The following is a 15827-nucleotide window of genomic DNA, read 5'->3' as shown; positions in this document are numbered from 1 at the left end:
ATTATAGCATATTTAATTAACAGTATGCCCAAAAGCTTGTGGCAGTTACAGTAATTGATGATCACTTGGTACCTTCAATAGCTTCTTTTGAAGGCTTATATGGCTTTAGCATTTTGACATAGTTCCTTTTCTTTTTTCCCTTGCTGCTGCCAGGTTTGATGATACAAATCCTGAAGCTGAAAAGAAGGAATATATTGATCATATTCAAGAAATTGTCCAATGGATGGGTTGGGAACCTTTCAAGGTATACATTTTCTTTACGGTTTTAAATCTACTTTGGTGCTTTTGGCAAACATTTGACAACACTTGTACTGGAACAGGTGACTTACACCAGTGACTATTTTCAAGATCTGTACGATCTATCTGTGGAGCTTATACGGAGAGGCCATGCTTATGTTGATCACCAGGTTGGCATCAGATAGATTAGGAACAACTGTTCCTAAATCTATACATGAATTACATGAACATGATTTATGGATACATGCAGTTATTTATAATGTTCAACCTTGTTATAGAAATGAGTTAAATGAGATGTAAGGAATTAATGGAATTGATACCTTTGTCCAGGGCTTCTTTTTTCTTGTGGCTTTGTAGTAATAATTTTTGGTATCTCCAACAGATTGTAGTTGATTAAGAATTGCTACTGACATTATTGCTTGGCCTTTTTAGTTGCCTGAAGAGATAAAGGAATACAGGGAAAAGAAGCTGAACAGTCCATGGAGGGATAGGCCAATAGAAGAATCATTGAAGCTTTTTGATGACATGAGACGAGGCATGATTGAGGAGGGCAAAGCAACACTCAGAATGAAACAAGACATGCAAAGTGATAACTTCAATATGTATGATTTGATCGCTTATCGTATAAAGGCAAGTATCACCTGAATACTCTTTGATTCATTAAAATTTTACACAGTCGCTGATATTTTCATTGTTTGACTTGCGATACAGTATACTCCCCATCCACATGCAGGAGACAAGTGGTGTATTTATCCCAGTTATGATTACTCTCACTGCATCGTGGATTCTCTTGAGAATATCACGCATTCTGTAAGTTCCTCATTCCTATAGACCGAGTTGATTGTGACAAAATCAGTATCTCAATTTGTTAGCTTCTTTTTATTTATTTATCTCATTGTTTTCTGTATGAGCCATATGCCTTGAGATACATTTAGAGATGAGGCATCTGCTCAGCATATGAGTTGTTCATTGGGTGAGTTGTTTGTAAGTTGCCTGGCTCACACCTAAAGGGTCTACATTTTTTGGAGTCGTATACCTCATTTATACTCGGTTGCATTGAATGCTTCGAAAGGCGATCTTGCCATTTTGATTTGCATAAGGGTGATGTTACACTTAATGAACTTTGTTTGTCAACTACCTAAATCCTAGAGATATCTCTTTGTTACGGTTGAAAGCAGAGTATTGTGTTTGATTCCTCCCTAATAAAATCCCCACAACCATTTTCTGATTTTTCAGCATGTTTGGGCCAATGTTACCTAAATTGCCAACCCCTGCGTTTCTCGTTCTGAATCTTTTGATCCGGATTATGGGTCATTTGTGATCAAGATCGCTATTGTTACTGATCCAAAATTAATGTTCTATACACCTAGTGTAGATTAACTTGTAGTGTCAATCTATATTCAATACATAGAGATTTATACCTTGATTTATGCACCGACATGCATATATATAAAATTATGCATGCTGGACCTATAAGAAGAGTATTCATCATTTCACATACACACACATGTTACAACATCAATTTGTATATAAAGCTCAAAACTATGCACGCTGGACCTATAAGAAGAGTATTCATCATTTCACAAACACACACATGTTACATCATCAATTTGTATATAAAGCTACACTCTATAGGCTACTGTATGTATTGTAGCATTCCACATGATCTACTCATAGCATACCACACTTTAGAGGAAGTAGCATACTGTGTACCCCTTCCCATACCACATTCCGGATCAACCTGTGATCCAGGTAAACTTGGTTTGGGCAAATTTTTTGCAAGTGGTGCGGTAATTGTTTTACTTTTGAGGTTGATTTGAAAAGCAAATTTCAGAATGAATCAGACACTGAACCTCTATCATTTATTATCATCATGCATTATCATTGTTTAACCTTTTACCCAAAAAATCGGGGCTGGCTTTTAGATGGTAGATTGGAGAAACTTTCACCGATTGGATGCCCAGTTGATATCTACCTCTTCCTCTTTTATTTGGCCCCTTGGAACCTGCCATGGCATAGGCACATACTGGCACTATGCACATGCTAACATGGGCCCATCGCCCAACTACTACATGCACGCCCCAAAGGCGGGCAAGCAAAGTTTGTTTCTATAGGGGCAGTTGCTGGGCAACTGCTAAGCACGAACCGCCCAGACACATGAAAGGCCATTAGTGAGTAGTTGGCTGCTTAAAATAGCAAGGAGCCCACTGACACCCAATTATTAACCCAACTCACCAACATGGTCAAGCCCCATATGGACCTTAAATAATCTATTCTGCGCTACCCTCAGAGGGAATTTATCAATGGTTGATGTGTGAATAAAATAATCATTCTTTGATTTATTTTTAATCAAAATTCTCTTCACTTTCTTTGCTCATGTTCCCCCTTCTATAGATCAGGTTAGGAAAAGAACTCGAGCATTCTTTTTCTTTGGATTTGTTTGGATCCAACAAGGACTTCCATTTTTAGGATGTTTTCTGTCAAGGCATCACTCTTTAAGGGTTATGTATTTGCTTTTTTGTATGGATTGTTCCTGTAGGCTGAAAACCTTGGAGGATTAACACGCAATTGGAACAAACTGTTCTGTATAGTTCTTATCAGAAATCCTGCTATATTTCTGATGTGATAGGCTTGTGATTCAATTATTCAAAATGATAAAAAATGGATTTTATTCAGTCATGGTTTCTTATGCATGTCTACTGACTTTCATATGACTCTGTTATGCAGCTATGTACGCTTGAATTTGAGACTCGTCGCGCTTCATACTATTGGTTATTAGAAGCGCTGGACCTTTACAAGCCTTATGTCTGGGAGTATTCACGTTTGAATGTGACTAACACAGTGATGTCCAAGCGTAAGGTGTGCCACCTTTTTGAATAAATTGATCTGAGTCTAAAGATTTAACCCTTCTATTTTTTTGCTTGATTATTTCACTTCGTATTTGTTATGTTTGCTGTTTTAGTTGAACCGTCTAGTGACTGAGAAGTGGGTGGATGGTTGGGACGACCCCCGTCTAATGACCCTAGCTGGTTTACGACGTCGAGGAGTGACCTCAACTGCTATTAACACTTTTATCCGAGGAATTGGAATCACTAGAAGGTGCTTGCTTCTGCACATTCATTTGACTCATTTCTTACGTAAAAACAGATATTTTTTTTTAAAATGGAAACCAATATCTAACTTCCATATCAAATTTTTTTTTTATCAATTCAAAAAAACTTCCATATCATTTTGATATATCCTGTTGTTTGTTGAAGTCACACTATCTATCGTGTGGTTGGATTCTTTTGGTGGAATTTTGAAGTAGCTAACATGTCAGTCCCTTCTCTTTGCTGCATTCTTTAAAGTAGTATCATAATGCTGCTATATAGATCTGTAGTACTACCTGCATATCCTTTAAAGTTTTGTGGCCATGCTAATACATATCTGCAGTCTGAAATTGATTATATTTCTATCTTCTGAAAAAAATGGAAAAAGAAAAAAGACATTAGTGATAATGCTTAAGATGGTTCTGGTATTTATGAAATAGTTTCCTAAGAAATAGCTTTTGTTTTTTCCTTAATTTAGATAATATTACATTTGAATTTTATGTTTATATTCTGGTATCTTTTGATGTGTCTTGGTGTGTTAGGCTCCAAAGTTGCGATATCCTTTCTAAGTTGCTGAATCTGGCACCCTTTATTTATTTAGGACAACGATCATTTTAGGGTCCAAGTTAGAAAAAGAAAAGGGTAAAGTCTTGCGCTCCAGCAGCTAGTTGGTTCAACAGGGATGTGATGGAGAACGGTTGAATCACAATAAACCTTAGCACTTGATTTGAGTTTTCAGGTTTGGTGTCACTTCAAATCTGGAACCTTTGATTGCGGCAGACCTCCGATAATAGGATGATCCTGCGCCCCAAAATAATCCAATATAATTAGGGAAGAAATATCAAAGAAACTGTTTCCTCCACTATTCATCCATGCAATGATGCAAGAGTCTTTACTATATACTATACCCAATGCAAAAGAAACCCGAAATGCTGTTTGGTTGCCACATAAGAGGGATTTCTTGTCATTTTATTTAAGCGTAGTTATGTATTAGAAATCATAGTTTATATAAATGATGTGTTATCAAGATTATTTTGAATACTTGCCAAAATCTCTAATACACAATTTTGTTAACTAAAATGAAACTCTTTGTCTATTGTAGATTCTCATGGTTTCTCATACTGCAGTGATAATAGTTTGATCCGTTTGGATCGCCTTGAATATCATATTAGAGAAGAGATGAACAGAACAGCACCTCGCACAATGGTTGTACTACATCCTCTCAAGGTATTTGATGCAATTGTTAACTTACTGATTTCGAAATCACTTTGCTTGGTTTCTGATCTATTCTGTGTGTATTCAGGTTGTTATTACCAATCTGGAAGTTGGATCAGTAATGCATCTTGATGCGAAGAAATGGCCTGATGCTCATGCAGATGATGCCTCAGCTTTTTACAAGGTGATCATGGAACTCTCTAGCTAAAGTGGAGAATTAATGCAGGGGCATTTCACACCAGGATTGAGTGGGGTAGCCCGTGGGATATGGGGACACACTCGGGGTGGGCGGCCCATGTGATTTGGGGCCCACGAGCCCACGAGGGGGGTTCGGCCGAGGTCCTAACCCATGAGATGTGGGGCCTGGGCTATGAGATAAAGGGATTAATTTGCCATACTCTAGCAGTTCGAGCTTTTAGAGCAAGTGGTTAATTGTCCTGCATCAGGAATGCTCTGTTTCAAGTTTCTTGTTTAAATGTTCACAATTCTATTGCGTATTGGAACTGATTCATGTCTTATTTATCTGGTGGTTCTAGTAAACTATGATACTTATTTTTGAAGACTTGCTCGTTGAATGGTCCGAGTTACCCCTCGCTACTTTCGTAATTGCCAGACCATATTTGTTGAATTCTTAAACAGACTAGTCTTACAATGGAAAATGGTTTTTGATATATTTTTCATGATTTGGTGGGGAATCCTATGTAAATGTAAAGGAAAAGGAAACACGGAATATATAGAACAGGTTACAGTCTGCCCTTAGGCTGAGACAACATTCTTACCAAAGAATGACCCATTACACCATCATAAACATGTTCAAAGCACCGACATCGTGATGGAAGCACCGACGATGGAAAAGTACCGACGATGGAAGCACCAACATCGTGAGAAGATGAAAGTACTGACGATGGAAGCACCGACATCGTGAGAAGATGAAAGCACCGACGATGGCGACCGGAAGTTCGTCACATACACCAGAAGGTACGGAACCGAACGAAACCATGGGTAAATCGGTAGAGATCGCAGATACTGACTTGGCGGCGGAGGCCACGACCGGAAAACATTTGGGTGAATGGATTCAGGTAGGAAGGAAAACTCCAAATCGGGGGAAGAGTAGCAACATATACGATTCTCTCCCAACCCTATTTGTCAAGGGTTATCCTCCTTGTTGGGTAACTTTAAACCTAGAACGGATTTTTGGAAGAGCAGGGGCGGTCATGGATGTCATAATGCCAAGGGACAAAAACAGTGGCATATACAAGGGATTTGCTCTGATCAGGATGAGTTCGGTGGAGGAGCTATCTAGAGCTGTCTCGATGTTACACGGCCAAAGCTTCGGTGGGGAGAAAATGTTAGTGCAACGAGCAAGATTTGGACCGGAGCGACGACAAAGAAAGGGAACCAAATCTGATAAATCAGACAGCAAAGCGGCGTCGGCCACAAATACCATACCTCAACTGACCTCCATTGCACCATATCGGGATGCGCTGATGAAAGAGCCTCTAGAAACAAGACAACCGAAAGTCCGATCAGATTTGAACATAATTGCAGAACGGAAGAGGGACTTTATAGATCCTAAGGATGCATTCAAGATATCTATCAGCACAGAGAGAATATCCCAATCTAAGAGGGAATTGAAGGACTCGGTGGTAATCAGGACCAGGGAAGGAGCCTCGTTATCTCAGGTCAGGGATTGGATTGATGGTGTCTGTAGAATCCTCGCTGGTCAATTTTCAATCAAACCCATCGGTTTCAATGAGCTTTGGGTTCAGCTCTCTCTAGGCTCGAATTCGGACATCCTCATCATGCCCGGAGGTATACACAACGACGGACCTGTTCAGTCTACCATAAGCTGGGAAGAATTCTCAATCTTTGGATATGAGGAAGTGTGGATCCTAATTTGGGGGATCCCACTCGAATTATGGTTCGACGAGTTTTTCATCATGCTAGCGAAAGTTTTAGGGTCTTTGATAGAGTTGGATCAGAAAACCAAGATTGGGGAGGAAATGGGTGTAGCCAGGATGAGGGTGCGAAGGAAGAAAGGCGACCTCCTCCTAGCCCATATCCTGATTGTTACTGGTGATAGAGAGGTTTTTCTTCCTATCCAGCAGGAGGATAAACACGATCCTAGTCCGCGATGGGGGGATCTCTGGCGCGCGAGAGAGATTCCGGCTTCTCCCCGTATCGGTAGCCACGCCGGTGCGGAGCATGAAAGAACTCCTTCCCGATTCTCCCGTAGAGAACCATTTCCGGTGTCAATGCCTTTGCAGGAGGCATTTATTGCTCCGGTCAGTACCTGCACCTCTCGTCTCACAAGTGGAGTCGCGCCTATCGTCCATCACGAGCCATCACGAGATCGCGAGACAATTGGCTCAACGAGTATTGCGTTCACCCCTTGCGCTGGACCAAATGCTGCCATCAATCGCCTATCAACTGCTCTAGTAGAGGATAGTGGGATGCGTGGCGAAATCTCTCTAAATGGCATCTTGACTAAGGAAGGCAGTTATCCCGAGGTTTCCAATTCTCATTCGGGTATTAGACCCGAACCAACTATCTCCCCTCCTATGCGCACGACTCAACATAGTCATTCCATTAGCGTTTTGGGTACAATGGGTAACGGATCGGGTACTAACTATTCGGGTCATCAACTTTGTTTTTCACGCTAGTCGGGTTTAGACCCGTCACTTTTCAACCTCAATCTCCCCGTTTTACCTAACCCGACTTTGGTAAGCAGTTTACGGCATTATCCCATTCCTGCTGACGCTCTCATTCTCCATCCCGACTCAGTTGGAGAAATTCCTTTCCGTGACGATCACCTACACGTGGTTCAATGCCAGAAATTGAAAATGACGAACCTAGGTTCTGTCTCTTCTGAAATCGACCAAGGATCTTATTACTCAGAGAATCCGCCTTCTCAGACGTCTGCTCCCTCTTCTCCTTCATCCTCCGTCTGCGCCTGGTCTGACCATGGACTTCTTGCTCTATTCCAAGAACATCCGGATCTAGAGGTCCTTGAGGCGGAACCCCTTCAGACCATAATGGGGGTAATTCCGACACCAGTGGAAGGCGTTTCTCACCAGATTATCAACCCAAAAAGTGTTGAGACGATTGAAAAGATCCCTAGTAAGAAATGGATCAAAGACGCCATGGGTCATGTGGGCCGTGCTCTCGGCCTCTCCTTCGGGAATTGTCCAGAGGATTTCATAGCTCTGTTCCAATGTGTTGAGGCCAGTGGAAGACCCCTTCCAGAGCATAAATTGCCCAGAGGTCGCAGACCATCCCCTCACACCAGTAGGAAAGTGTTCTAAATGAAGCTGCTATCTTGGAATGTGAGGGGCGTAGGGTCCAAACAGAAACGTTGCATTATCAAGGATACCTGCGAAAACTAGAAATCATTTTATTCCAGGAAACAAAGAGCTTAAAGTTCGACGATAGATTGATGGGAACTCTCTGGAGGGCCGCTGATGCTAAATGGGTGGCTAAGGATTCCACAGGTAGCGTTGGTGGAATTCTGCTGGCTTGGAAATCGTCTACATGGCAAGCTGTCAATAGCTGGATCGGCAATTTTTCGGTTTCGGTAATTCTTCAACGCTTAAACTCTGGTTTCACTTGTCTTTTCTCTTCTGTTTATGGGCCGTGTCAGGATGGGGACAGAAACCTCTTCTGGGAAGAACTTTCTCTCTCCAGGCAGAAATTCTCAGGTCCGTGTTGCATAGTCGGAGACTTCAACGTCGTCAGGAACATTCAAGAAAATCGCATGGCAGGTTCTTCTCCTCAGCTATGAAGCGGTTTTCGGCTTGGATTGAAGAAGAGGAGTTAGTTGATTTGCCGCTGCTGGGAGCCAGGTTTACTTGATCAAATGGGAGAGCTTCTCCTACGATGTGCAGGTTGGATAGATTCCTTCTGTCTACTGACTGGTTACTTCACTTTCCCCATTCTTCTCAATCCGTCCTTCTAAGAACCACGTCAGATCACTACCCTATTTCCCTTGATGTCGAAGAGCAGAACTGGGGGCCGAAGCCATTCCGTTTCGATATTTCGTGGCTAAAGGTTTTGGGTTTTTCTAAAAAGATTGCTGATTGGTGGGTTGGGTTTAAGGCAGAAGGTTTTGCCGATTTCAGGCTGTCCATCAAGCTAAAGATGCTGAAGAAAGAGTTAGCTGATTGGTATCGAAGCGAATTCTGAATCAAGGAGCAAGATTTAGATAAGTTGATAGCTGAATTGTCAGCCTTAGATGCGCAGGCTGAAGTCGACTATTTCACTTCGGATGCTTAGGCTAGAAGAGTCCAGCTGATCCAAGTAATTGCTGACATAGCCATTCAAAAAGAAATCTCCTGAAAACAAAAGGCTCGCCTTAGATGGCTTAAGGAAGGGGACAGGAACACGCGTTTTTTCCATATGATGGCAAACTGGTATGCAACAAATAACAGGATTACCAGTATTTTGGTGAATGGGGTTCGGAAAGAGGATAAAAATGAAATTACTGAGGAGATGATTTCTCATTTCAGGTCCCTCCTCAATGGAGACGTCTGGTGTAGGCTGAAGCTTGATGGGATTCAATTTCATGCTATTACAGAGGTGGAAGCAGCTTCATTGGAAGCCCCCTTTTCCGAAGAGGAGATTAAACGAGCTATAGATTCTCTTGGAGCTAATAAGGCCCCCGGTCCGGATGGTTTTCCGATCTCTTTCTTTTCTCATTTTTGGGAGATCATCAAAGGATACGTCATTGATTTCTTCATGGGGTTTCACAGAAGGAGCAGAATTTCCAAAAGTATGGGTGCAACCTTATAACTTTGATTCCTTAGATGTCGGGTGCTGCTTCTCCTAAAGACTACAGACCTATAAGTTTATTAGGGGGGCCTTATAAGATTCTGGCTAAGGTCCTCGCCACGCGGCTGGCTAAGGTTATTGGTAATCTTATTTCAGAAAACTAGAGTGCATTTATAGTAGGTAGGCAGATTGTTGATGCAGCCCTCAGTGCAAATGAAATTTTAGACGCAAGTGTCAGATCCGGTCGAAAGCACATCGTTTGCAAGCTTGATATTAAAAAAGCTTATGATCATGTAGACTGGAATTTCCTTCAATATATGTTGAAAAGAATGGGGTTCGGGGAAAAATGGAGAGTTTGGATGAGAGAATGCACTGCTTCAACCCATTTCTCTATATTGTTAAATTGTTCTCCAAAAGGTTTCTTTAAAAGCAACAGAGGTCTAAGGCAGGGAGATCCTCTTTCCCCCTTCTTATTCTTAATTGCGGGGGGAGGCGTTGTCTAGAATGCTCTTAAAAGGGCAATCAAAGGGTGTTCTAGGTGGGATCAAAATCCAAGGTGTGCCAAATCCTATCACTCATATTCAATAGGCTGACGATTCCCTAATTTTTCAGGAAGCTACGACTGAAAAGGTGGCCAATCTCGGTACTACCATCCATTGCTTTCAGGTGATTTCTGGTTTAAAAGTGAATATGGTTAAATCCAAAATTTTTGGGATTAATATGGAAAGAATGGAGGTTGAAGGCTTTGCCCAGTCCCTTGGCTGCTCGGTAGATTCGCTGCCGTCCTCGTTCGTTGGTTTGCTGTTATGTCTCGGAAAGCCTCCTACTTCCTCCTGGGATAAAGTCATATGCAGAATTCAGTCCTACCTGTCGAGATGGAAGAGCCGTTATCTCTCTTTAGGTGGTCGCCTAACCTTAATTAAAGCTGCGCTCTCTAATTTGCCGATTTATCTTATGTCTCTCCTGAAGTGTCCAATCTCGGTTAGGAAGGTTATCGACAAAGCAAGGCGGGATTTCCTGTGGCAAGGAAAGGAAGTTCGTAAGAAATTTCATCTTCTAAACTAGTCGGAGGTTTGTCTCAACCTTTCAGACGGAGGAGCGGGAGTTAAAGATCTAAAAGTTATGAATGAAGCTCTTCTTGGGAAGTGGATTTGGAGGCTTGGGAAAGAAGATGATAGACTGTGGTGCTCGGTTATCAAAGGTAAATACGGTTCATCTCCCGGTGGTTGGTGGGCTCAACAGTTATCGCCCCATAAAGTTACCCATATCTGGCATCAAATCATGAAAATGAAAAAGGATGTTCTCCCTAACATCGGTTTTGTGCTTGGTAACGGTGAAAAGATCCGTTTCTGGGATGACATCTGGATTGGAGAACAGACTCTTAAACAAAAGTTCCCTTCTTCTTATCGCATTGCCAAGTCAAAAAATTCCTTTGTTGCTGATCACGTCTCTTCATCTGGGGGAAAAATAGTTTGGAACGTCACTTGTAGAAGAAGTCTCCAAGATTGGGAAGTTCGGGAGTTTACGGATCTCTTGGAATGCCTCTACACTTCAGCGCCCTCTCTGCTGTCCAAAGACGAAATCTTCTGGAAACCGGACAAATCCTCCCTTTTTTCAGTCCGATCCTTATATAATCAATTGCGCTCTCAGGATCCTGACCCGAAGGTTAATTGTTCTTTTCTTTGGAATTATACCGGTCCAAAAATTCTGGCGTTTGGTTGGTTGACAGGGAAAAAGAAAATCCTCACGATTGACAATCTGAGGAAGAAGGGGATGGTTCTTCCCAATGTCTGCCTTTGCTGTATGAGATCGGAAGAAACAGTTAACCATCTGGTAATCCATTGTCAGTTTGTCCAATCCATCTGGGCTGATATTTTGAACTGTTTCAGTTTATCTTGGTGCTTTCCGGGAGACGTGATTCATCTGCTTCAAGTCTGGCATGGGGCTTATTTCGGAAAGGCGAAGACTATAATTTGGAGAAGAGCTATTTTAGCCGTCTGGTGGTCGGTTTGGGGTGAAAGAAACAGTAGGTGTTTCAGAAATATTTCAAATCCGGCGGAAAGTGTGACTTCCAAAGCGAAGCGGTTCATTGTTGAATGGGTTTCCAATGTCAAGGATCTATCTGGTCCTGATTTCTTCTTCTTAGGAGTGTAATTGCGGTCTGCTTTCTCAGCAGCCTTTTTTTTTTTGTTTTCTCCTTTCTTTTATGCAATCTGATCATCTTTCAAAAAAAAAAAAACATGCTCAAAGCCAGCAAAGGATACATATTTGGAATCCTCTCTCTGTTTTTTTTTTGGATTTTTTGGATTTTTTTCCAATATTTTTTCTTAAGATATATATTTTTTATCCTTAATTTTTTAAAACCGTTATGGGGCTGTAATGTAATGATTGAATGGCCGGCCATTACGCTGGGTGTTACCGTTATCGAATACCTTGGCCCTTACCTTCTCTAGAAAGAAAAAAAAAGGAAGGAAAAAAACACTCGCAAATAACCACCCTTGCATCTTAGAATATCTGTCGATTTGACTGTGGAACCCCCTTAATTGTAAATCTTGACCAATCATACCTCTTCACCATATCTAGATTTAGGACCAGCAAATGATTGCCCATGTTCTCTCCAGAGCTCCAGCAACATTTTTTTTGAGTAGTCCCCAAGACCCAGGTAGAAATTGTCTTTTTAAGACTATGAGTACTCGGATTCTCCTCATGAGACTCCACAAAGCAATCTCAAGCCAGAACTAGGCATTTTAGGTTCATGAATGTGTGAAATATTTTATTCTTTGGCATTCTTGTTCCCTTAATGTCAATGTTTATAGACAAGGTCCATAACTTCTTTTTGCAGAATCCTTCTCTTCATGTGTGCATGCTTTCTTTGATAGGTAAGTTCGAACCTGACCTATGACTCATTGTTGCAGTTATTATAGCCTAGCCATTTGGGCATGGGTTTCAAGCTTCCATTTGTATGTTTCTTTAAACCCTAATGAAGATGGCACCTGTCTGTCTAGAAACCCTAATGAAGACAGCACCTGTCTGGTCCAATTCTGGTTGGGACCCAAACCAAGCGGATTTGACCAGTCTGAAGCATATTAATGATCATTCGGAGTTTTCTGGAATGATCATCGATGGAGACGCTAAAAGTGCTTTTGCATGGGCTTTTGGATCGTTCTTGGAAGTGTCACTTTACTGTAAACGAAATTAGAAGGCTATTATCTCTGTACCCAGTTTCTTTTAACCTTATCCTTAGAGAAGCCAATTCCTTCTTATTACCTGGATAAGGAATCTCCGACTCTGGATTCCTTGTACATTGGAGACACATGGATAACACTTCTAATGAAAGTTCATCATTACCAGTGAAAAAAAGTGGCAATTTCAAGGCATTTTGGTTTTGGAGTTTGTTGGGTCCCTTGCTTGTGTTTCCTTTTTCTTCTCATTAATGGGGGCAGCAGTAGTTACTGGATTCTTCTACTTGGGGTAGCAACGGCTCTCATAAGTCCTATGGTTCTAGGTGCTTTGACTATTCAAGTGGTTTGTTTATCTCTCCCTTCCTGCTGTCTTTGGCCAATGCTTGCTTCTTTTTCTATTCAACTGCTCATGAGATGTGGTCTCATTGATTAATTTGACTTCTTTACTAAATTTCTTGTTCTCTGTGATTCGTTATGTCGATACTGTTGCTATATCGTTATATGAAGTTTTCATTGCATTATAAGTGCACGGTTTAATTACTCAAAAGTGAAGTGGTTCTCAATGACTGTCGGGAGACTTGGGGCCTGAATCAACATGTGATTCGGTCAAGTACCATGTCGAGTCAACTGTGTTGAACTTTCTTCTTCTTCTGACTACAATTATTTGATTTCTTTGTAGTATTTACATATGTAGATCAAATTATGAATACTTCACTAATAAGTTATCTTTTCATTGTCCGTGTCCTTGCCTCAGGTTCCTTTCACAAATGTTGTTTACATTGAGTGTTCTGATTTTCGGACTAAGGATTCAAAAGACTACTATGGGCTTGCTCCTGGTAAATCTGTTCTACTAAGGTGTGTGTTTCCCATGTTGCCCTCTCGGAAATTGCTCGCTAAGAGTATTGTATGGCTGCTGCTTGAAATAATCAGTTCACTATCCCAATGACAGGAATTATTATGTCCTGTGTTAAAGATTTCAACAGTTTTTCCTTCTAACTACTGTTGCTTTTCTTGCATTTGTATTCATGCAGATACGCGTTCCCTATAAAATGCACCGAAGTTGTATATGGGGATGATAAGGAGACTGTAGTTGAGATCCGTGCTGAGTATGATCCTTCCAAAAAGACAAAGCCCAAGGTATTGGTCCTCCTGGTTGATCTTTTTGGGGCATTGCATTAAATACTTGATCAGAAGATATGGTTTTTCTTTATTGACCCAGCAATGGCAGTAGTGGGGCCCAATTTTCAGTTGTTTAAATGACTCATATGGTGAGGCATTTCATTGAATGGGCCGTACTCCAATGTCCCATATCAAATGATCAAAACCATATGACTACTGGCTTGCAAGTGGATGCTTAATGCCATGGCCCATATTTAATTGAAAGGGGAGTGGGGGGTGATGGGGCGCACCAAAATGAATGGTTCAATCACAACAAGGTGGGACCTATGTGTACAATTTTGGGGGCAGATCCAATTGCTTGATCCAACAATGTATACTTATTTATCTTTCGCTGTATAAGTAGCACACTTCAACAATGGAAATTCATGACCTAGTTGAAATTTTTTGGTAGGGTGTTCTTCATTGGGTAGCGCAACCTTCTCCAGCGGTTGAGCCTCTTAAAGTGGAAGTCAGGCTGTTTGACAAACTATTCCTTTCCGAGGTGAGTGGGTAGCGCATCCTTTAGGTTCACAAATTCGTCACCAATCTCATCCATGACTCACTGCCCATTCTTATTTATTGCATCAGAATCCTGCTGAACTTGATGACTGGCTAGCTGATCTGAACCCACATTCCAAAGAAGTGATACCCGAAGCATATGCTGCGCCCACTCTTGCGAATGCTGTAATGGGTGACAAATTTCAGTTTGAAAGACTGGGTAAGCTTGAGTCGTGTTTTAATTGATTGCTTATTTAGACGTTGACCATGAGAAGTATTGCTCTGAGTCCGCTTTCCATGTGCACTAATCAACAGTTTCTAGGGTTTTTAGCATTTACTAAATGGTACTTGATGGCAGTTTATGATCATCTAATCTATGATTCTGAAGAGTGAAGGACAATCCAAGGAGTAACCTGCTGGATAGATTGTCCAAAGTTGATGTTTGGATCTTTCCTGCAACTAAATGGTGTATTCCTAACCATTAATTGGTTGGTTAGGTCTATCAATCAAAGGAATTCTTGATAAATATGGCCAGTCCAAGGTTTGTCCCTCAAGATGGACCCTCCAGATTGATAATTGGACTTCTCTGTTTTAATCAATCTTAACTGCCTTCATGGAGTGCGGCTAGCTACAATGCTTACAGTGAAGGCTAATGCTGTTGCTCATACATGCTTCTGAGCATGATTCTTTCTTGGATTTGTTCTTCGGGTTGAATTTTAATTAATTAATTAATTTATAATTTTATTGTTATTATTGTGATCATCATCTAAGCTTTATCATGACTAATTGGGGTCGGCTACACTAATCCTTTTCTGCCATTCCACCCTATCCAGGAAATTAATTAACTTCTGATATGCTGTGTTACTCTTGTTCCAGGCTACTTCTCTATTGATCCAGATTCTAGTGCGGAAAAACTCGTCTTCAACAGAACTGTTACTCTTCGCGACTCCTATTCAAAAGGTGGGAACAAATAAGTGCCCCATGAATGCAAATTTGAACTTTTTTAGCACAAAATACCAACTAATTAATTATGCTGTCTGCATCAAAAGTGGTCATTAGACGTGTAAATACTTGGAACAGCTGTTTGCTTTCCAGAGCTTCATACAACGTAAAATCATATCACTTTTTTGTTCTTGCGTGTGGGTGTGTGCCAGAGGCTTTGTTTTGTGGGGATTAGGAAACTGAGATTTCTTGCCTTTGCATCAGGCCTGCATTGACAGTCAAGATGAGCTTTTCACCCTTTGTGGATACAGTTCATTGACCGTCATGATGATGTGCTTGTTCAGGGCCTGCTGCTAGGTGCAGGGGCAAAAACACTAAAAAAATAAAATCCAGATAGCTTCCTCCCCTCCAAATGAATCCCACGGATGGATGTCGTTACGGCAAGTGTTTGTAAGTGCGCTGGTGGATGTTTGATGGCAATGTACTGAAGCGGCTGATTTGACTGGTCAGGTCTGGAGTTGGCCATTCAACCAGTCAGGTTTTAGCCCCAATTAGGTATGGATGGCATCCATCCCGTCCTACCATGAAAATAGCATATTACCCTCCAGCAGACGCATCCTTGCCATGATATGGGCGTGGATTGGGTACTACCCACACCAGGACCTAGTTAGAGACGGACAGTCCTGCCTGGGGCTCTGTGGGGCTCACTATGGTTATATGTTTTATCCACGCTGTCCAT

General features: G+C 41.4%; 1 protein-coding gene across 3 annotated transcripts in view; it reads left to right on the top strand.

Moving 5' to 3' along the window:
- The window catches only part of LOC131234513 (glutamine--tRNA ligase), a 45503-nt gene extending 30235 nt beyond the window's left edge, over positions 1–15268 (top strand). For all 3 annotated transcript variants that reach the window (XM_058231453.1, XM_058231452.1, XM_058231454.1), the window contains 13 exons: positions 154–244; positions 321–407; positions 670–867; positions 949–1047; positions 2965–3096; positions 3200–3336; positions 4454–4553; positions 4630–4725; positions 13245–13345; positions 13522–13627; positions 14061–14150; positions 14237–14366; positions 15023–15268. In XM_058231453.1, the coding sequence (XP_058087436.1) occupies positions 154–244; positions 321–407; positions 670–867; positions 949–1047; positions 2965–3096; positions 3200–3336; positions 4454–4553; positions 4630–4725; positions 13245–13345; positions 13522–13627; positions 14061–14150; positions 14237–14366; positions 15023–15120 (1465 nt within the window). In that variant the 3' untranslated portion in view covers positions 15121–15268. The remainder of the gene's footprint in view (positions 1–153; positions 245–320; positions 408–669; positions 868–948; positions 1048–2964; positions 3097–3199; positions 3337–4453; positions 4554–4629; positions 4726–13244; positions 13346–13521; positions 13628–14060; positions 14151–14236; positions 14367–15022) is intronic.
- Positions 15269–15827: the final 559 nt, after the last annotated feature.

This window comes from Magnolia sinica, chromosome 19, assembly GCF_029962835.1.
Source record: "Magnolia sinica isolate HGM2019 chromosome 19, MsV1, whole genome shotgun sequence".
Classification (NCBI taxonomy): domain Eukaryota; kingdom Viridiplantae; phylum Streptophyta; class Magnoliopsida; order Magnoliales; family Magnoliaceae; genus Magnolia; species Magnolia sinica.
This window is presented reverse-complemented; position numbering and strand designations above follow the sequence as displayed.